This window comes from Phyllobates terribilis, unplaced genomic scaffold (assembly GCF_046119375.1).
Source record: "Phyllobates terribilis strain yellow unplaced genomic scaffold, ASM4611937v1 Scaffold_10__3_contigs__length_209671492, whole genome shotgun sequence".
Taxonomy (NCBI): Eukaryota; Metazoa; Chordata; class Amphibia; order Anura; family Dendrobatidae; genus Phyllobates; species Phyllobates terribilis.
In genome coordinates this window covers 106,700,852-106,724,872 of record NW_027362770.1, presented here as the reverse complement: position 1 = coordinate 106,724,872, position 24,021 = coordinate 106,700,852, and the positions used below count along the sequence as shown (strand labels likewise).

The 24,021-nt window shown below is 42.0% G+C and overlaps 1 protein-coding gene across 50 annotated transcripts in view; it reads right to left on the bottom strand.

Moving 5' to 3' along the window:
* The window catches only part of LOC141164440 (protocadherin gamma-C5-like), a 533,108-nt gene that overhangs the window by 55,054 nt on the left and 454,033 nt on the right, over positions 1 to 24,021 (bottom strand). For 26 of the 50 annotated variants that reach the window (XM_073649723.1, XM_073649726.1, XM_073649715.1 and 23 more), the window contains exon 2: positions 2,969 to 3,024. In XM_073649723.1, the coding sequence (XP_073505824.1) occupies positions 2,969 to 3,024 (56 nt within the window). Of the gene's footprint in view, positions 1 to 2,968; positions 3,028 to 24,021 lie in introns of all 50 variants that reach the window. The other 24 variants (XM_073649721.1, XM_073649724.1, XM_073649708.1 and 21 more) reach the window with 1 other exon arrangement.

The following is a 24,021-nucleotide window of genomic DNA, read 5'->3' as shown; positions in this document are numbered from 1 at the left end:
GCTTTCTTCACAATAGTTCAGTTTATTGGCCAAGCTCTATATCTAAATATACTGACAAAGTCTGTTTTCATAACTCCCTTTCTTGGAACTCAGCATGCAGGGCACATGTCCCTGTTGCTCTCCCACCCAATGTATCTACACCCCTACCAGAGGATCCACATCTACACCCCTACCAGAGGATTCCCATCTACATCCCTACCAGAGTATCCCTATCTACATCCTTACCAGAGGATCCCCATCTACACCCCTACCAGAGGATCCCCATCTATACACCTACCAGAGGATCCCTATCTACACCCCTACCAGAGGTTCCCCATCTACACACCTACCAGTGGATCCCTATCTATACCCCTACCAGAGGATCCCCATCTACATCCCTACCAGAGGATCCCTATCTACATCCCTACCAGATTGCTCCCCATCTACACCCCTACCAGAGAATCCCCATCTACACCCCTACCAGAGGATCCCTATCTATACCTCTACCAGAGGATCCCTATCTACACCCCTATCAGAGGATCCCTATCTACATCCCTACCAGAGGCTCCCATCTACACTCCTACCAGAGAATCCCCATCTATACCCCTACCGGAGGATCCCTATCTATACCTCTACCAGAGGATCCCTATCTAAACCTCTACCAAAGGATCCCTATCTACACCCCTACCAGAGGATCCCTATCTATACCTCTACCAGAGGATCCCTATCTACACCCCTACCATAGGATCCCTCTCTACTCCGCTACCAGAGGATCCTTATCTATACCCCTATCAGAGGATCCCTATCTACACCACTACCAGAGGATCCCCATCTACACACCTACCAGAGGATCCCTATCTATACCCCTACCAGAGGATTCCTATCTACACTCCTACAAGAGGATCCCTATCTACACCCCTACCAGAGGATCCCTATCTATACCTCTACCAGAGGATCCCTATCTACACCCCTACCAGAGGATCCCTATCTACACTCCTACCAGAGGATCCTCATCTACACCCCCACCAGAGGATCCCTATCTATACCCTTACCAGAGGATCCCTATCTACACCCCTACCATAGGATCTCTCTCTACACCCCCACCAGAGGATCCCTATCTATACCCTTACCAGAGGATCGCCATCTACACCCCTACCATAGGATATCTCTCTACATCCCTACCAGAGGATCCCTATCTACACCCCTACCAGAGGATCCCTATCTACACCCCTTCCAGAGGATCTCCATCTACACCCCCACCAGAGGATCCCTATCTGTACCCTTACCAGAGGATCCCTATCTACACCCCTGCCAAAGGATCCCTATCTACACCCCTACCAGAGGATCCCTATCTACACCCCTACCAGAGAATCCCCATCTACACCCTTACCAGAGGATCCCTATCTACACCCCTACCAGAGAATCCCCATCTACACCCCTACCAGAGGATCCCTATCTACACCCCTTCCAGAGGATCTCCATCTACACCCCCACCAGAGGATCCCTATCTGTACCCTTACCAGAGGATCCCTATCTACACCCCTACCAGAGTATCACTATCTACACCGCTACCATAGGATCCCTCTCTACACCTCTACCAGAGGATCCTTATCTATACCCCTATCACAGGATCCCTATCTACACCCCTGCCAGAGGATCCCCATCTACACCCCTACCAGAGGATCCCCATCTACACCCCCACCAGAGGATCCCTATCTATACCCCTACCAGAGGATCCCCATCTACACCCCCACCAGAGGATCCCTATCTATACCCTTACCAGAGGATCCCTATCTACACCCCTGCCAAAGGATCCCTATCTACACCCCTACCAGAGGATCCCTATCTATACCCCTGCCAGAGGATCCCTATCTACACTCCTACTAGAGGATCCCCATCTACACCCCTACCAGAGGATCCCTATCTACAACCCCTACCAAAGGATCCCCATCTACAACCCTACCAGAGGATCGTCCAGTGGCCCTGACTCTGACACAAAAATGGGCCTCAAAGAATCATCAGAAGATAACCCCAGTAGGAGCTCAATATAAAGTCAACCATTTGTGCCTCATGTCTATTTTATAGTTGGTTGTTTTTGTTGTATTTCATCTTATTCTCATTATGCCTTATGCTTACAATGATAAAAAAAATTCTAACGCAATTTAAAATGAACGACTTCTGTATAGATGGAGGGGAAGTATAGAATCATATCACCTACTGGATCCAAAAGGGCCAAACCCAGTTGTTAACACATTCATACATTTTCTGGACGAATAATAGAAGAACAGCACAATGCAGAGAGCACACTTTCTACAGTAGTAATCTAAGAGCTACTTCACTCATTGGTCTTTATTTTTGTAAGTCAATAATGATTCGAGTTTCATCAGTGTTTTTTTTATCAGTGTCATCAGAGTTTGGACAATTTGCTGTTTTTATCATCAAAGTTTAGTCTGAGTTTGATCAGTTTTTCTCAGATGAAAACAAATACTGATGGAGGTTTCTCAAGCTTCTCCTATCGAACAGTCAGTGAAAAATGGAAGGCACATGGATGGTTTCCGATTGCTGATTTTTTCACAGATCTATGGACTTGCATTGACGAGTTTGATCCGACACTCAGATCAAAATCAGAAAAAAGTCTTTTTAGGCTTTTGTGCGAACTACTCAGTTCAAGGAAAAAATCGGACATGGCAGCTGCCCCATAGACTGTCATAGGTACGAGTGATATCCATGTTTTCATGGATAGCACTAATAGAAGAAAAACAGACATGTGAAGGGGCCCTGGCATGTAGAAATCCAATTTTTTATGCTTTATGCTTTTTTGACAGCCGCTCTTGAGACAATCAGCATGTAATCATAGTTGGTGGCTCCATGGGAGCTGCAGTGTGTAGGTAAGTTGCACTACATTAAGAGTGAAAGTCACCCTTTTGTAAATATAGGAATAAAAATATATTCTGTATATACATATCCACACATATAGTGATCTACTCACCCACTTGGTCCGGGTCTCTGAGCCTGTGAGAAGCGCCATTCTGCATTAGGCTGTGCCTGCTGGAAGAAAACAGAAAAGTGCTTGTAATTGCTACATATGGACATTGTAAAGAAATAAGAGAAAAAAAAAACATTGATTAATCTTATTTTCTTTGTCTTCAAACCTAAAAGGAAATAGATTATATTGTTTGGAAAACATAGCATAAAATGCAGGTTATCCTTGAACTTTGCTGTAACCAAAAGAACATAATGTTAGTAAAACCACTGGATTATTGTCCTTTATATTTCATCATCAGAGACATTAATAAAGGAGATATCGCACAGAATATTACATATAAGCAAGACAATTAGTTTACATTCCTCCAAAATCTGGACCATTGCGCTGAATTTCTCAGACATGGTCCAATCTCCTCCTATTGGACTATCTGTTATTGTCTGCAGCACTGATATCATGTCAAAAGCCCTGCAGCCAATCAGCGAACTCAGCGGCTCTGAGTCTCGAGCTGTCAAATCTGGCAGAGATGCTCACTTATTGGCTGCATACAGACATGGGACCAGCGCCAGAGATCCCCCAATGGACCCAGAAAGGGTGAGTAAAGTGCAATTTTTTTTTAAGCAATTTGCGTCTGGGGGCAGGGGTTTTCTGAAACTGGAAAATCCCTTTAATCACATCAAATGTACACACAAGATGCATTTCTTATCTACTGATCTGCAAACCATTAATCAGAAGAATAAATCTATATATTGTATACTATTTATTCCTTGCGAAATAGTCAATGAATGTAAAAGTAACAAAAAAATACAAAATTCTAGTTCCATTACTATACAATTATATTGAGTCTTAATGTTCCACTAGAAAGCTCACGCTTGACTTATGGTAAATTACAGTAGTTTCTTAGTAGTTGTGCCAACTTTTATACATGTGTTCCACATAGAAATGACTTGTTTCTTAAGGTAAAGACGGCCCTTGGAGATTTGTAGTACGACGGAGCGTCCATGAGGAATAACCTCATTAAAAATAGACATGCAACGATGGCAGCCTCCCAGCTGGACAGACACCAGCCAAGATTCCTTGCAGGGATATACACTTCTTGTAATAAGATTGTGAACAAGGGAAGTACAGCACACGGCACAGCAAGAGGTTCAGTACTATATACGATAAGTACAGAGTGGTTGCAAAAGAGCCGGGGGATAGGATTATTTCAAAAGAAGAATTTCAGTGCTTTATTACATTGACGCTAATTGATACGAATAATGAATTCACAAAGTTTTTTGTATGTTTTAGACCTAAACTTAATAATAAGATGATTAGGGCTCAATTCATTAAGACTGGCATTTTGCATCCCAGTGTGAAGGGGCATGGTGGAGTACAATGCAGTTTAATCATCTCGAGGAGCATGCCACTTAATGAATTAGGCATATCTTATCACTGGCGTGCGCTTCCGTGCATCTTATCAGGGACTGAAGAACACTCCTGGCGTGAGTTATGCTTAACTGGCTTAACTTTTGAACAATTTATCGGTCAGGCTTCTACATGCCTTGTCCCACCCAAGTTCTCCCCACTTTGGCAGATCTGCTCGTGACCGGGGTGAAAATGCAAAAAGTCACACCATTTTTGCATAACTCTAACTTAGGGTTGCGCAAAAATGTTTTGCCTGTTTAAAGTGTTTTACGCCAGAAATCTGATGAATCGGGGTCTCAGGCCACGTTCACACGTTCAGCATTTGGTGAGTATTTTACATCAGTATTTGTAAGCCAAAACCAGGAGTGGGTGAAAAATGCAGAAGTGGTGACGTGTTTCTATTATACTTTTCCTTTGACTGTTCCACTCCTGGTCTTGGCTTACACATACTGATGTCAAATACTGACTAAATACTGAATGTGTGAATGTAGCCTTAGACTATCGATGATGGAAGCACATGGTCTATGTTCTGGTACAGAATTATCTTTCAGGCTCAAAAAATTCTAACCACAATCACTTTACAAGTATACAGAATATATACTGTACATCATAGCTACTAACTTTGTCTTTCCATTATTGATAGTGCCCTCCTCTTAGTCACTCCATTGATGACTCCTCCATGACCTTCCTCAGACTTTGCCTGGACCTCAGCTACTCAGGTTTATAGATCATTAATAAACTGTAGTAATTGGAAGAATCCGATTCACTATCCACAAATAACAACCAGCTCAGGAATAATCAATTAATTACCAGCATCTTCTTATATTAATATTCTACTCGGAAACCAGATTATTAGTAGTGCCCTCCTCCTAGTCACTCCATTACTAACTCCTCCACGACCTTCTTCAGGCTTTGCCTGGTCCTCACCTGCTCAGGTTTATAGATCATTAATAAACTGTAGTAATTGAAAAAATCTGATTCACTATCCACAAAAGACAAAAAACTGCTCAGGAATTAACAATTAATTACCAACATCTTCTTATCTTAATATACTACTCAGAAACCAGATTATTGGTAGTGCCCTCCTCCTAGTCACTCCATTACTGATTCCTCCATGACCTTCCTCAGGCTCAGCCTAGACCTCGGCTGTTCAGATTTATAGATCATTAATAAACTGTAGTAATTGGAAAAATCTGATTCACTATCCACAAACGACAACCAGCTCAGGAATTAATTACCAACATCTTTTTATATTAATATACTACCCATAAACCATATTTTAATATAAAATTACACTTAGGCTTCAGAATGAAAATCTAAACAGGTAACAAGAACTCTGTAAGGAGACAGAAGGCACTTGTTCACATCTGGAGGTAATACCCTATTGCTGGGGCTACTTCCTCTAATTAGGGATTTTAGACTTTGAGGCTATGTTTTATATGCCAGTCCTATGATCTTCCCGCACCTTGGGGTCGAGAGGTAAGGGTCAATATGCCACTTTATTTCCTTTTCCAATTACCCACATCTGACCAGATGCAAAGTAATTGCTGTTTCTTCTTTTGCTTGAAACAAACTTTAATTCCTGCCCTATAATAACCTTATATAAATCACTATTATGTCTGATGAATGGAAAGAGGCAGGTTAAGTGAATTACTACGTGTGTTCGGAGATTGCATATCCCATAGCTGTAGTAACGTGCAACTTCACAGAGTTTGGATGAGTTACTTAATCAATTTCACATGGTTGTGTAAAAACAAATGATATCACATCATCAGTAAATCGGCCATGTTATGCTAGGGCTATGCAAATAATGAGTTAGGGCATGACAGATCTCTGTGGACTAAAAGAGGAAAAGGTAAAGGAGAGGGTGAAATAAAAGAGCCACAGAAAGGGATCCATTACTAATGCTTTTGGTTCACATGACTTGCACCATCAGCCATGAGCCAGGCTTCGGTGGGAGTAGTGGTCATAGAGGTCCACAGTGAATGGAGTGGTGGAACCTCATGCTACTACCATTCCATTTACTCATGATGGGTCCTAGAAGTCTCACTGATCATACACTCATCATATATTTGTCACCTATTTCTTAATTATGGGACAAGCCCTTTAACACTCAATTGTTTATCAATAATTGGCTCGCTAGTTATGGAGCTAAGCAGTAATAACAAACGGTAATAATTCATGTAGGCCACTTTGTCATTCTGTACATAGTCACATATGAGGTCACAAAGTGATAAAAGGGCAGGCTAAATACATTTCCCAATTGTATATATATTTTTTTCTTTTTCTGAATGTTTGTTTGCACACTGCGTTCAATGGATAATTCACAAATGTGTAATCTTGGTCATTGGACAAAGAGCTTGGATTCAATTCAATCTCTCCAGTGAGGAACGCTGAATGCTTAATACTTTTTTCTGCATAAAAGTGGCGAGTATAATTATGTGATTGCTGAGTAAGCCTATGAGTCACATAATGGAAACTGTCAGGAATAATACAAAATTTACGTCAATACATAAAAGATCTGTTAGGTAGAGTCAGTGCACCTGCCTCCAGAAACAGACGTCTAATTTACACATCAATACAATTCTTCCCGGTTACTGCAGAAACCTGATGTGATGCAGGCCTTTGAGGAAAGGCCTAAGAGACTCTGGCATAATGCCTTATCCTGCGCTCATGAAAAATAAATGTAAAATCACTGATAGACTCTTCTAGAACAACCTTGCCCTACATTGTTTAGCTCAATCTTACAGATCTACTTAGTAGTAATGACAATTATGGTTTGCAAATAACTAAAATGTATCTATCTATCATAATAATAATAGTAATAATAATGCAGATTTTTTATATATTCTCATATTAAAATTCCACAGCTTTTTACAATTCAGGAAGAATATATAGATACAATATCAGACATTACAGAGAAATACATAGTCCAATAACTCCAACAAAAGGAGTGAGGACCCTGCTTGCAAGCTTACAATGTTTAAAGGGGCTCTCCAAGAATGTAATAAAATGTCCCTCATCATATAATTCCAACATCAGTCTGTCCTACATGTACAGATACAAAGTGCTACTGAATGCAAGGAGTGTGATGTAAACTACTAACAGAAGTGACCAGATTTTGAAGAAAAATGTAGGAAAGGAGAATGAGAAAAGTTAGAATAGTGAGGTGAGCCCTAAAAGATGTGTTTTTGTGCATGCTTAAAAGTGTGGAAACTGGGAATTAATCAGATTGTCTGGGGTAGTGCATTCCAGAGAAATGGTACAGCATGAGAGAAGTCTTGGAGACGGAACTGGAAAGTTTAGATTTTCGAAGATGCTATTCTTGGATCATTATTCTTCTATTTTATATTTATTGTTTATATTCATGAAGTAGCACAACAATTGTAAGTAAAGATGGCTCTTTCTATATATTTAAGTCAGTGTAATACAGTGATGTACCCTCGATATACAGTATAAATCTTAGTAATCCGAACATTGTGCTTAGGAGTAAGCTGATCCATACATTATAGATCACTAGCTCTTACAGAGCCGATGTATTGATTGACTTAGTTTCTGCAAAGGCAAACTACGTTATTCATCATTTATTCAGGTTGGTTATATTCGTATCCCTGACACTGACAAAACTGATAAATGACTGATGGTGACTTCAGGCCATCATTATTAATGATTACAGAAAATGTGCTGCTGGGCACTTGTGCAAATTGAATGTATTCCTTTAAAGAAAATTAGATATTCTGTACACAGTCATAAAAGGAACATTACAGTGGACTGGAAACTCGCTGCAACAAAGTCTTTACTACATGATTTATCTTGTATTTCTCTAGTTCCTAAAAAAAAATGTCATAAATATTTGCATGTATATGTACTTATATACTGAATTATATCAGGAGCTCTTGTTTGCTTTATCTTTATAGGCATTGTACTTAAAGAGGTTATCCATTACCAGACAACCAAGGTTAATCATTTTAGGACCCTAATGAAAAAAAAGTGTATACTCACCTCCTGCAACGGTGCTGTTCCAGCGATGTCGACTTTGTTGTTCCCGGATAGTGATATAGCTTGTTATGTCATGCGCAGGCCGCAGCCCATGAATGACCATTCTTTGGTTACAGCTCATCAATTGTCCATCAGGATGGTTGTCCATTTGGATGAAATAGTAAAGGCTGCCTCTGACAAACGAAGTCACATCACTCTTCGGGAACAGCCCCGAAGCGGGAAGTGAGTATCCACTATATTTTATTTTACTTAGGGTCCTGAATTAATTATTCATTAGGCATCGTTTATGTAGCAGTATGATATTCCGCAGCGCTTTACAGACATCGTCATCCTTGTCCCCAATGAGGCTCACAATCCAAACTCTCTATCAGTATGTTTTTGGAATGTGAGAGGAAACCGGAGAACCCGGAGGAAACCCACGCAAACAAGGAGAGAACATGCAAACTCCTTGCAGATGTTGTCCTTAGTGGGATTTGAACCCAAGACCCCAGAGCTGCAAAGGAACAGTGCTAACCACTGAGCCACCGTGCTGCCCATTAAGCTGAGGGGTTGTCCAGGAGTGGACACCACCTTATAGAAGTTCTCCATTTATAATTTATTTAAAAAAATGTGTTGGAATATGATCTTGTGGCATTTTTGACCCACTCCTGAGAAAAAATACTGACCAAAAACTGATAGTGGGGCCGTTGCCTAAAGTGTAGTATTGCATGCCGGCTATTTTTGATATTTAGCAGCTCCCCAGTCTGGCTCATAGTGGGGTACTCTATATTATGTACCTTAATGTTGAAAGGATAACTCTTGACTAATATTTCATATAACAAATAGAGCAAGATTCCCGGCTAGTCTATCAGATATGCCTGATGAGTCAATTTTTTTCTACCTCCCCTCCCCTATCACTTATCAGTGTACCATCATCCCCACTTTCGAAAATAAATTACTGTACTCCACATCTGTATCACAATAGAACAAATCACCCAAGGATTTCTGTAATTAACAGATGGAGATGATGTTGAACCATGTTGAAGTCTAAAATCCCGAGGATTCTAATTGCAGCACAAATCCACATTTCGCAATCCCTTCTGGATAGTTTTTGTGATGAATGCTCCATTACACAATCTAATCCATAAAAAATGCAATTTTTAACAAAACTCAACTTGAGCTGAATCCTTGGTATGGAACAGAGAATAAAATGTGAGGATTAGCAAATGGCCTTATACATCCTTCTCAAAAATTTCCTATTAAGACAGATATGTACGTCAGCCAAAGTTCAGAGTTGCTGCAAGAGGATGGAAAAAAATCTTCAAACCCATTGCTTCATATTTCAGGAATGCAAAGAAAACAGAAATATATTGTCATTGAGATCTATTTATATATAGTTATACATACCAGCAACAGAAGAACTAGATTTTTAAAGTAAGTACTTCATTTCGGCATTGTGATAAGTGTCCAAAACTCTCCATGCACATTATAATATGCAGATTTTGGAGGAACCGGATGACTGTCTTTCAATCCTCGAACTATAGATATTGTCTAGAGAAAGACGTAAGGAATTTGACCATGCCTAATCCTTTTCTTCTCAGAGAAGATAAGTCAATTATTGCCCCATCTCCATTGAACACACATGCATGCTTGGCTGAATGAGCATACATGTGTGTATGGAGGAGTCAAGAGGAATAGCTGTTGGCTATTGAAGATTTTTTGCACCTTTATTTGCATTTCTATGGAAAACCACTTAGATATCATTTCAATCTATCCAATTATACAACTTTTTGCGGAATGTTAGAGACATGTCAGAGAGGAACTGATGCAAGAACTGATCCATTAGATTACTATAGAATTGTCCACATTCATCCAGTGCCTCAGGTGCTAGATGAAAATTCACTACGACACCGATTTAATTGTTTATGCTGGAAATCTAGCGGAAAACACTTTGAGGGTGGGGTCACATGAGAGTACATTTTCTCATGCGAGAGAATCGGATCGATTATGTTAATGACACTTCGATTAAACTCTGATCCGAGTTTTATCAGAGTGTCAACATAGAGAGATCTGATTCTTTTGCATGGGAGAATCTGAGCACAGGTGAGAAGATGGAGAACTTGATTTCTCCACCTTTTCCATTGTGTGACTGCTTAGATTTGAATGGGTGCGCATAATTCGATTTGCGCAGCACACTGTGATTTTTTTCTCATACTGAATCGGCATGAGAAAAAAAACGCTGATCTGCACTGACATAGAATGACATAGGTCTAAGTGCTATCTGATAAAACATCAGATAACACTCATCCGATGTATATGCTCATGTAAACAATCCCTAAAAGTCGCAAAATTCACCAACTTTTGGCGTTTTCACTCCAGTTTCAGTCAGCTCTACCAAAATGGAGCTGAGTAGGGACTGGGCATGGCGACGCAGGCTCATCTGATTCATGAAGAGTTGTGGCATTCCTTCCACCAGAAATCTTACTACAGCTTACTACTTTTAAGACATGCCAGATTCATTAAGAGGTGTGTGCCTCCTAGTGAATCAGACGTCTTTGACTCTACCCCACCCCCTTATCAAGATCGGTGCTGACAATGCCGCTTTTAGTGAATCGGGATCTCTATGTTGTGTTTTTGGATCCTGCTCACCAGTTTTGCAGTAGAAGCTCATCAAAATGCCTGCTGACAAAAACCGGCTGATCAGGTGAGGCACAGGAAAACTGACAAAGTCACCTTCTAACCATTGTCCTTCAGGTATTCCTGGGTGAATTCACTACATGGTTAACAAAGCTGGAACATAATCAGACACATCATTGATTCTTTTTCTTTCCCGATGAGTCATCTAAACCAAATATAGCTCCTCTGCAGGCTATTTAATTCAGTTCAGTAAAGGCTTCTTTGATGCTACTGACTATGGCACATGGCTGAAATCTATAAATACTTTTGTTATAAAATGCAGTAGAACCATGATGCATAAAAGTTCTTAACATACAAGCTACTGTTACTTCGTGGTAAACCTCTACAACCAATCAGAGCTAGGTATTAATCCATCTACTTTACATTAGGCAAGAAATTAAATTATCTCAATTGCTGGCGCGTTTCAATAGATGCACATAAGCGATACAATTAGGAAATAATGTTCAGTGCCCACAACTAAATTGAAACTATAGTGTTCTTTTCTGACAATGTGCACTGACAGTGCACTCCTTTTGCAGGCTTGTCACTTCTCATCAGAGCTGGTGATGGAGCGCACTGTCACTGTGCATTGAAAATAATATTGCACAGTGAGAACTGAACTCATATAAGAATTAATGACCGTCACATGGTTAGTAGAGCAGGGACTAGCACAACCCATGACATCACTGATAGCACTTCATTTCAGGGTGGGGGCAGAAGTTACAGCAGTGATCAAAGCCTCTATCTACAATGATGTCCTGTTTGAATATCCCAGCATGCACTGAGGATTTTCAAATGAAATGTCATCTAACCGGAAGCAGGTAAAAAATAAATAAATAAAGCAGTTCAATAGATTAGAAAGGCAATGGTAGGGAGTTTTTAATTAAAGCATATTAGAAAAGTGATTAGATTATTACAATAAATAGATAAACATTTAAGATTAAAATCAATATTAGTTTCAGACCACCCCTTTAATGTGAGGATGATCACTAGGGTTTCTAGCTTTGAGGAGCCCTGTGATGAGCTTATGTTTTAACAAACAGATATTAACCAAAGCAAACAGCCCCTTTAACGGCTCAAATGTCTTAAAATGGATGAAACTGATATTTATTTGCATAAGAGGATCAGTAAAAATAAATGTGTATAGAGCTGTGAAAAGTGCCCAGGCAAGACTAAACACGAACAAGTCTCCACATGTAAAACACAAGACCAGAAATAGGCAAAGCCTCTGGAAAGCTGCCAGCGTGATTTGTATATGCTCGATGTGTACAGGGAAGCAGTCTATTAAATAGCACAACCATACACAAGCATACAAAGGGCATTTTTATCCTAAAAAACTTGATTGAACTGATTCTAATGACATTTTTTTATTCAATAAAAATGTTTTTAGTCAGATCATATATTATACTCCATCTACTTTTAAAGAGTAATTAAAAGTTCTGTTGGTTACCAATATCGATCAGTATCAATACTACCAAGTAGCATAACAGAAGTGAATTTGGTTCCATTACAACAGCAACACTCAAGATACCAGTAATCCAGCAGGTTTGTAGTTCAGGTAACTTGTGTGTCGTGACAACTTGTGGATTGTAAGGCAACTGCATTAACTTACATTATGTTGTCATGCATCCCTGCATCATCTTTTGTTGCCAAAGTGACTGGCAGTTCAAGTCTTAAAATACAAGTCTGCAATCACTCTATGTGACTGCAGACTTGTGAATCTTCACATCGCGCGCACTGCACACTGTGATGATTCTCCGGTGCCGGCAGGGAGCGTTCATGTGACCACAAGTATGTAATATGCACACTCCTGGCCATTCTCTGACTAGACTGTTTATGGCCTTGCTCAATACACTTGCTCTTAGCGAGGCTGTGCCCATCTAGTCTGAATGTGGCCCGGAGTATGTCTATTGCATACTTAAGGTCACATGACCACTTGCTGTCGACACCAGAGAATTCTCAGAGCGCACCCTGCACGTGATGTGAATAGTCACAAGTTTACAGTCACATAGAGTGACTGCAGACTTGTAGTTTATAACCAGGCAACCCCTTTAAAGGGAAGCTATCACTGGAAAATGACCTATTGTTTTTATCAGGTTCTTGTATTTAATGTTTTTTTGCATTTCGGCAATGCTTTTTTTTTACATATCACAATCTGTAATTAAAATAAAAAATAGAATTCTTGCAATGTTCACAATGGCCAGTGGGACGTTTTTTACACCCACACTTCCTGTTTTAGGAAACAACACATGTACATAGCCACAATGGTCAGATCCCGACCATATCTTTTCATAAAAAGTATCTAAAGGGTCTGTGAAGAGATCATTGTGAAGGGAAGGGGAGCAGGGTCAGCTGTAACATTGTCTATTTTGATTGCGGTATCTATCAGCTGTGTTACCTTTCATTGTAATCCTGCCTCTGACATTGAGCCTGCTGAAAACTCTTCCAGAAAGGGCAGGAAGTAGGAGTCTAAAAAATCCATTGGTCAATATGAAAATTGCAAGATTACTATTTTTTATTCATATAGCGATGGTGTAATGCTAAGTTCACATGTTGCGTTTTTTCAGCGTTTTTTTATTCAAATTAAAAGCTGCTTTTTACAATACCAAAAAAGCTATGATATTTCAGAAATCTCATGGATAAGCTTGTTATTTTTCTGATTAAATTGGAAAACTGCAGTGTTTTTTACATCTGCAGCATGTCAATTCTTTCAGTGTTTTTGCAGTGTTTTTTCATCCACAGAAAGTAATAAGTGCAAAAACGATACAAAAAAATGAAGCTGTGCATTTTTGAAGCACTTTTGCTGCGTTTTGGTGAATAAGACAAATTTTTTCTAGATGTACTGTACACAAATGACACATAAAATCCAAACTAAAAAAAGTGAGCAAAAAAGAAGCAAAAATGTCCCAAAAATGCATCAAAACCTGGTTTTTGTAAGTAGCTTCTTTACCGCAAAGAGAGGAGAAAAAAATTGTGTAAAAACACAATATGTAAACCTAGCCTTATAAAAAAAGCATGTATCACAAAAAAACAGATTTAAACAATAAGTTATTTTCTTACAATAGGTGCACACTTCTATTGGAGATTCTGGTAGGAACTTCCATTGCAAGTTCAGTCATTTTTATTAGAAAAATGCTGTGCTATTTTTCCGTTAAAATGAAGACATTTCTGAATGGGGTCTGTCTGGTGCTTTATGTGATTGTCATTGGATTTAGCCGCTTCTTTCAGAAATTCTGATTTTCTGTTTATCTAATGGAAGAGAAAAATGGAACTCCTATCCTAAAGTATAATATTGATCAAAGGAAACTTTCTTCTTATGACACGTGCCCAACATCCCTCCAGAGATAAGCTTAGGAGATCATATTCCACCTGTCACTGTACAATGGCATTAATCAGCACAGGAAATAACTTTAATAAAAAAACTACTGAAAATCACTGGCACAGGTTATAAATATTTCAAGATAAAGTGCCATATAATGCAATCTCCTGGACTAATGACAGAAGTGCTCCAACCTCATTTCTAGATGGGCTCAGAATAGCCGTTCATTAAGAACATGGTCACTGGGGATTGCACTGACAATGCCGGGATCATTGCCACTATTTATAGCGAGCACCTGTGGTCTGTCTGACATGTCAATACCGCAATAAAATGGAGCGCACGCTGCAGACATCTACCGGGGGGTGCATCGTCCTCATTTACGGCAACGCTACAGAGCACGAGAAATGACATATTTACATCTAAGACATTTTATTATCATTGTGACCTCTCATGCTGTCCCTAAATCATTAACATATATGAATTCATTAACATAATCAGAATGATCTATATGGCGCGATGCTAGGATAGAAATATTTCGAATTGGAAACGAGGGAGGAATTTATCAAAGAATTTGTTCCAGTTTCCTGGTATCAAAAATTTGGCGCGTTTTTGTGCAATTATTTCTAATTTTTGCAACTTTTAAAAAATGGGTGGGAAAAGTGAAAATGTATCACTTGTGACTTTTTGAGAAGTCACAATTTTCACTCCAGTAGGGTAATGCTATAAAAACTAGAAACATGTGTAGACTAATGTATTTAAAGATGCATCAAATTTATCAAACATAGCGAAGCATTCTGAGGTAGACAACCATCATACACATGATTTGTGTCAGGCTCTGATGTTATGAACTTTCTATGGACACCTTAAAAAATAACAAGGAACTTCGAGAATGTGAAAGTCTTGTGAAATGTTAATTTGGCAAATAATGAGCCAAATTAACGGGGTTTTTTGAGATCTGTACTAATGTTGGAAATACCCTTGCATTATGATTACAATAATAAGCCATAGTATTTAGGAATAAATACATCTTGTCTTTTTCGAGACTATATCACATGCCCACAAGCATCAATCTCATCCTACAGTGGTGGATGCAACGTTAACACAGCACACCGTTGGGTAGCTCAGGCCACGTGCCACAATGGTCAAATTTTAGGAAACCCTGTTAAGTTTCTTCCATTTTTGAAGATTGTTTATGGAACCTTTGGTGCATAAAAAGCTTTGTATACCCACCTACACTAATTCTATGGCCTGATACAATAATTTCTTACTTGGGCTGTCTTGTGAGAAACATATCACCTTTCCACAGGATTGGTGATAACTAAATGATCTGACTGCTGGAACTCCCACCGATCTTGAGCGATTCTAGAGTCCTATGTGAATGAAGATACACATATCAATGTAGACTTCTGCTTGTCTAGGGGAGAAGTAATGGGCATTCTAGACAACACTTCCATAAGATGGAGTGGATAGAGCGGTGGTCAGCGTCACACATGTGGGGATCCCCGTTCATGTGATAAAACTCTTTTCACCCACCCTATTGATAGGAGACAAAATGTTGTTTGGTGGGATAACCACTTTAAAGGGAATTTGTCAGCAGGTTTTTGCTATGTAATCGGAGGACAGCATAATTTAGTAGTTGAGATACAGATTTCAACAATGTGTCTTTGTGCTGTTTTCTCCACAAAATGAAGCTTTTATCACCAGGAGATTATCACTGCTCAGACCACAGTGCATGTGAACCCTGGTCCAACCAGGTCCCCTCCAGTGATAAGCAGCTCACTGTCAATATACAATGTACACAGAGAGCTGAGATGTGGACGGGATTAGCTTCGTGAGCTCTGCTACAGGCTATCTAAAAACTCTGATTGTGTCACAACTAGTGTTGAGCCACCCCCGTAGTGTTCGGGTTCGGTTCGGTTCGTCGAACACCGGGATGTTCGAGGAACTGTTCGTTGAACTGTTCGTCGAACACCTTAGAACACCGTCGAACACCGTTAAAACCAATGGCAGGCAAACAAAAACACATAGAAACACATAGAAAACACCTTCAAATGTGTCCAAAAGCTGACAAACTGCTCAGAAGATGCTCTCTTTAAAAAAGCCGGCCGGCAATTCAGCAGCGGCATACACCGGTACCCGACAATTTAGACAAGAAGGAATAGAGCATCACACATAGATTAGATAGATAGAAACATGTCAGTCACACATATAAGAAGCACAGTGACAGTGTTGCTTACTGTACTTGTCATTTAGTTTAAAGGATTTATTAAAAAAAATAATAGTGTTTTCGTGCACCGTCTCTTTAAAAAAGCCGGCCGGCTATTCAGCAGCGGTACCCGACAATTTAGAACAGAAAGAATAGAGCATCACACATAGATAGATATAAACATGCCAATCACATATATAATAAGTACAGTGACAGTGTTGCTTACTGTACTTGTCATTTAGTGTTAAAGGATTTATTTAAAAAAATAATAGTGTTTTCATGCACCGTCTCTTTAAAAAAGCCGGCCGGCAATTCAGCCTCGGTACCCGACAATTTAGAACAGAAAGATAGAGCATCACACAAAGATTAGATAGATAGAAACATGTCAATCACATATATAAGAAGTACAGTGATAGTGTTGATCACTGTACTTGTCATTTAGTGTTAAAATAAAGGATTTATTAAAAAAAAAATTGTCGTGGGGTTCCCCGTAATTTTAGTCTCTAGCGGAGGTTAAGCAGACGGCTGGGGCTGATGTTTGAAGCCTGGGAAGGGGGTAATACCCACGGAGCTTCCCAGGCTACTAATACCAGCCCCCAGCTGAATACCTAGCCTTCACTAGCTATTAAAATGGGGGACCCCCCCCAAAAAAATGACGTGGGGTCCCCCCTATTTAAATAGCTAGGAAAGGCTAAGCAGACAGCTGGGGGCTGATATTAATAGCCCAGGAAGGGTGCCATGAATATTGGCCCCCTCCCAGGCTAGAAACACCAGCCGTCAGCTGTCCCAGAAATGGTGCATCCGTAGGATGTGCCAATTCTGGCACTTAGCCTCGCTCTTCCCACTGCCCTGTAGCGGTGGCAGTGGGGTAATAGGGCTGGGGTTGATGTCAGCTTATAATGCCAGCTGACATCAAGCCCAGGTTAGTAATGGAGAGGTGTCTATAAGACACCCCCATTACTAACCCCATAGTCAAAGTTAAAAGAAAACACAAACACCCAGAATAAAGTCCTTTAATTGAAATAAACACACAATTCTTTATTGTTCTAAATTAAACCATACTTACCATCACGCCCATTCCAGCTGAAGCCAACGATCTCCTGCAATAAAAGTAAAATAATAAACCAACATCATCCTTACCTTTCCATGGTTCCCACGACAGCTTCAGCTCTGCTACATCGAGATGACAGGAACGCTGCCATCCAGCCTGTCAACCCGCAGACACTGAGAAGCGCAGGCATGCTTGTGCTCCTCAGTGTCTCTCTGTGACGGCATCCAGATGAGCCGAGGTCATGTCCAATGAACTCAGCTCACCTCATGCACGTCACTGACAGCGTGGGAGAATTCTCACGCTGAAGCGCTGAGTGCAGGAGAATTTTCCCACGCTGTCAGTGACGTGCATGAGGCTGATATTTAAATTTGGCGCACAAATCGGTGATTGGTCGCGGGCAGCGTCCGCGACCAATCAGCACAGTAGTGTTTAACTTTGGCGGCAAGATCAGTGATTGGTCGCGGTCAAGACGGCGACCAATCACCGATTTGTGCGGCACATTTAAATAGCGGCCGCGACCAATTGGATGTCAGCGCCGCTCCCCGGTCCTCCCTTCACGCCCTAGCCGCATGGATGTCAGCGGTGCTGCCTGTGCGGATACTTCCGCTGCGAGAACCCGGGACATGAGCGGGCGCTCGGAGCACAAGTATCCCGACCCGCAGCGCCGCTCCCCGGTCCTCCCTTCACACCCTAGCCGCTGATGTCCCCACAGTATCTGCATGGTGTTACAAAGGTCCGGACATTTGTGTTAAAAATCGCTGATTGCCCGCGACCAATCACCGATTTGGGCGCCAAATTTAAATATCGGCCGCGACCAAGCACCCATCTTGGCTCCACATTTAAACACCGCTGTATTGATTGGTCGCGGACGCTATTTAAATGTGGCGCCAAAATCGGAGATTGGTCGCGCCCAGCGTCGGCGACCAATCAGCACAGCGGTGTTTAAATGTGGAGCCAAGATCGGTGATTGGTTGCGGCCGATATTTAAATTTGGCGCCCAAATCGGTGATTGGTCGCGGGCAGCGCCAGCGACCAATCAGCGATTTTTAACACAAATGTCCGGATCTTTGTAACACCATGCGGATACTGTGGGGAGATCAGCGGCTAGGGTGTCAAGGGAGGACCGGGGAGCGGAGCTGCGGGTCGGGATACATCTGCTGCGAGCAGTCGCTCATCTCCCGGCTTCTCGCAGCGGAAGTATCCGACCAGGCAGCGGCGCTCCCCGGTCCTCACCAATACGATTCGCTGATTGGTCGCGCTCTCCGCACGCGACCAATCAGTGATCTTGGCGCTAAAGTTAAACACCGCTCTGCTGATTGGTCGCGGAAACTGCCCGCGACCAATCACCGATTTGGGCGCCACATTTAAATAGCGGCCGCGACCAATCAGCATTATTGGCGCCAAATTTAAACACCGCTCTGCTGATTGATCGCGGTCGCCGTCCGCAACCAATCAGCAGTATTGGCGCCAAATTTAAACCCTGCTCGGCTGATTGGTCACGGTTGCCGGCCGCGACCAATCAGCGATTTTGGCGCCAAATTGAAACACCGCTCTGCTGATTGGTCGCGACCGCCGGCCGCGACTAATCAACATTGTTGCCGCCAAATTTAAACACCGCCCTGCTGAATGGTCGCGGTCGTGACCAATCACCGTTATTGGCGCCAAATTTAAACACCGCTTTGCTGATTGGTCGCAACCGCAACCAATCAGCATTACTGGCGCAAAATTTAAACACCGCTTTGCTGATTGGTCGCAACCATCACCAATCAGCATTATTGGCGCAAAATTTAAACCCCGCTCTGCTGATTAGTCGCAACCGCCGGCCGTGACCAATCAGCGATATAGTCGCCAAATTTCAACACCGGTTTGCTGATTGGTCGCGGTTGCTGGCCGCGACCAGTCAGCGATTTTGGCGCCAAATTTAAACACCGCTCTGCTGATTGCGCCGGGTCTGCCGCATACATATTCTAGAATACCCGATGCGTTAGAATCGGGCCACCATCTAGTTTCATGAAATAATTAAAAAAAAAATTGACGTGGGGCTTCGCACTATATTTGTGTCCAGCCAGGTACAGCAGGCAGGAACGGGCTGCCCTCAACCACCAGCTGCCTATTTGTACCTGGTTGGACACAACAATATAGGGAAGCCCTTTTTTTTTTAATTATTTCATGAATTTCATGAAATAATTTAAAAAAAAAATACGTGGGGCTTCGCCCTATTTTTGTGTCCAGCCAGGTACAACTAGGCAGCTGGTGACTGGAATCTGCAGCGCAGGGAGGCCCAAGCTTTCTGGGTCCCCCCGCTGCAAATTGCAGTCCGCAGCCACCCCGGAAAATGGCGCGTTCATAGAAGCGCCATCTTCTGGCGCTGTACCCAACTCATCCAGGGCCCTGGTGCGGTGGCTCACTGGGTAATAAAGGGGTTAGGGCCAGCTTGGCATTATCAGCTGGCCCTAAGCCCGAAATTCATGGGGTCGCGCCAATATTAGATATGACCGCCATGAATTTCTAGTAAAGTATTTAAAAAAAACACAACACCCAGAATAAAGTCCTGTAATTGAAATAAACACACAATTCTTTATTGTTCTAAATTAAACCATACTTACCGTCACGCCCATTCCAGCTGAAGCCAATGTCTTCTGCAATAAAAGTAAAATAATAAAGCAACCTCATCCTTACCTTTCCATGGTTCCCACGACAGCTTCAGCTCTGCTACATCGAGATGACAGGCTGGACCGCAGAACGCTGCCATCCAGCCTGTCATCCCGCAGACACTGAGAAGCGCAGGCATGCTTGCGCTCCTCAGTGTCTCGCTGTGACGGCATAAAGATGAGACGAGTTCATGTCCAATGATCTCAGCTCACCTCATGCACGTCACTGACAGCGTGGGAAAATTCTCCTGCACTCAGCGCTACAGCGTGAGAATTCTCCCACGCTGTCAGTGACGTGCATGAGGTGAGCTGAGATCATTGGACATGAATGAGCTCACCTCATACACGTCACTGACAGCGTGGGAAAATTCTCACGCTGTAGCGCTGAGTGCAGGAGAATTCTCCCACGCTGTCAGTGACGTGCATGAGGTGAGCTGAGTTCATTGGACATGACCTCGGCTCATCTTTATGCCGTCACAGAGAGACGCTGAGGAGCGCAAGCATGCCTGCGCTTCTCAGTGTCCGCGGCATGGCAAGCTGGATGGCAGCGTTCTGCTGCGGTCCAGCCTGTCATCTCGATGTAGCAGAGCGGAAGCTGTCGTGGGAACCATGGAAAGGTAAGGATGAGGTTGCTTTATTATTTTACTTTTATTGCAGGAGATCGTTGGTTTCAGCTGGAATGGGCGTGGTGGTAAGTATGGTTTAATTTAGAACAATAAAGGAATGTGTCTTTATTTCAATTAAAGGACTTTATTCTGGGTGTTTGTGTTTTCTTTTAACTTTGACTATGGGGTTAGTAATGGGGGTGTCTTATAGACGCCTCTCCATTACTAACCTGGGCTTGATGTCAGCTGGCATTATAAGCTGACATCAACCCCAGCCCTATTACCCCACTGCCACCGCTACAGGGCAGTGGGAAGAGCGAGGCTAAGTGCCAGAATTAGCGCATCCTATGGATGCGCCATTTCTGGGGCGGCTGACGGCTGGTGTTTCTAGCCTGGGAGGGGGCCAATATTCATGGCACCCTTCCTGGGCTATTAATATCAGCCCCCAGCTGTCTGCCTAGCCTTTGCTAGCTATTAAAATAGGGGGGACCCCACGTAATTTTTTTGGGGGGGGTCCCCCATTTTAATAGCTAGTAAAGGTTAGGTATTCAGCTGGGGGCTGATATTAGTAGCCTGGGAAGCTCTATGGGTATTACCCCCCTCCCAGGCTTCAAACATCTGCCCCAGCCATCTGCTTAACCTCCGCTAGAGCCTAAAATTATGAGGACCCCCACGCCAATTTTTTTTTAAATAAATCCTTTATTTTAACACTAAATGACAAGTACAGTAAGCAACACTGTCACTGTACTTCATATATATGTGACTGACATGTTTCTATCTATCTAATCTATGTGTGATTCTCCATTCTTTCTATTCTAAATTGTCGGGTACCGCTGCTGAATTGCCGGCCGGCTTTTTTAAAGAGACAGTGCATGAAAACACTATTATTTTTTTTAATAAATCCTTTACACTAAATGACAAGTACAGTAAGCAACACTGTCACTGTACTTCATATATGTGACTGACATGTTTCTATCTATCTAATCTATGTGTGATGCTCTATTCTTTCTGTTCTAAATTGTCGGGTACCGGTCTATGCCGCTGCTGAATTGCCGCTTTTCATGTTTCACTGTTGGCACTATTCCCATCGATTTGGGCAATCACTGTAATGCCACAACCACCATGGCTGTGGCATTACAGTGAGTGGCAGGCAATCCCTGCATGATTGGTGCTCAAAATAGCGCCAGACATGCAGGACACGCTTTTGGTGCACGAACAGTTATCGAACATAACCTCGAACAGCCAAATTTTTTGCAAATCGTTCGGGTTCGTCGAACAACTCGAACACCGCCCAAAACAGCTCGAATTTGAGATTGGCGAACAGTTCTAGTCGAACACCGCTCATCTCTAGTCACAACTGCTGCACCCAGTAAACTAAGTGATACATCGCTGGAATCAGGGTCTCTTTTTCTACACTATGCTGCTCTCAGATGAGTTAGCAAAAACCTGCTGACAGATTCCCTTTAATGGTTTTACATTGTGCATAGAGTTGCCTTTGTGGTATCATTTGAAAAAGAAATAAAAAGAACAAAACACAATTTGATGTCTTGGGTTAAGTTAATAAAATACCCATTCACGACGTTCTCCTATCTCGTCATTCCCTTTATTCATCTGAATAACTATGATTGTCTGCAAAGTTTAACTGTTTACTTAACCATACAACTAAAGCCCCCCATACACATTAAATGTCTGTTGGCCGAGCGATGATTTGGCTGATCGTTCATGCAGCTCTCATGCACAGAAGCACTTGTTAGGCTGAGCTCGCTCGTGCTGTCTATGAGAAAGCCGCTGACAGACATCTTGTTTCCGGGAGAACAAAGTGATCGCCAGTCTGAAAATGAGCGTGCCTGATCGAAATCTCCCTCAACAATCAGTTGGCTGGTGCCCCCATACACATTAGAGTATCAGCCAAACCCATCGCTATCGGCAGGTGCGACCAACATTAATCTAATGTGTATCGGGGGCTTTAGAGGTCGTTTGTGCCTGGACCAGATCCAAGTAGATTTACATCATGATGCTAATGAAGCTGATTTATTGCGGTATATGCCTTCTGCACGCTATTTGTGTAATCAAGCATATAATTGCTTACACAAGCTCCTAAATACTCTGCTAAACCAGACCTATCATTCTATATATACAAACACATATATATGTGTACAAGACATGTCCCTGAAGTTACTGCACAATCACATTGTTCAGTATCCTGCCCCCTACCAGGCCGACCTCCACATCCAGGAAGTGCGCAGGAAGTCATCCTGAAACTTTCCCTGACGCCAAGAAACATAAGCTGAAGAACAATTGTATATATTTCCTTTAGATGTGGAGTTCATCAAGCCGTGCTGGTTTCGTAACTATTATAGTCTATGGTCTCTATGCTGTACACCATAAAATGACAAATAGATGCAAAAATCTAAACACCCTGTAAAACTAACACTCATATTCCTCCATTATTGAGATGGCTTAGGAGCAGGAGTGGATCTGGAATACGTATAATGGCCCCGATTCAACAAAGTGTTTTCACCAGGATTCTGGTGTAAGACACTATGATAAGTCGCAAAATTCCCGGGCAAAGTGAGGTTACTCAAGAGTAGTGTGACTTTTGGCAATTTTGGACCCATGGTGTAAGTGTCAAAGGGATTTTCTATCATGGTCCTTGTAGTCGGCATCCACTGAGTGACAAGGGACAGCATCTCGTTAACCCCTCCATGACATCGATCGTTTATGTACAAGTAGGTGTATAGAGTGGGCTCCGCCTCATACTCGTAAGGTGATGGCTGTGTAATACAGCCAGGACCTGCCATTAACAATCGGGGTGTGGAGCTCCACTTGCGATTTTTAACCTGTTAAATGCTGTTGTCAGTCTCTGACAGAGGCATTTAATAAGCGCCGACATGCGTGAGTATCAATCCCTCCGCCGATTGCTAGTCATGCCGATTGGTTGCCCTGTGGCTGGGCTTCGAAAGAGATCCTGATTTTTGCTATGTGCATTGATGCTGTGGCATCCCTGTATCTAGCACAAGCGATCGGACAAATCCATCTTCAAGTCCCCCAAGGGGGCTAACAATAGCAGTGAAAAGTGGAAAAAATGTTTTAAAAATATGAAAAAAAAACTAAAAGTTCAAATCAGACCCCTTTTCCCCATTGAAAATAAAGATATTTAAAAAAA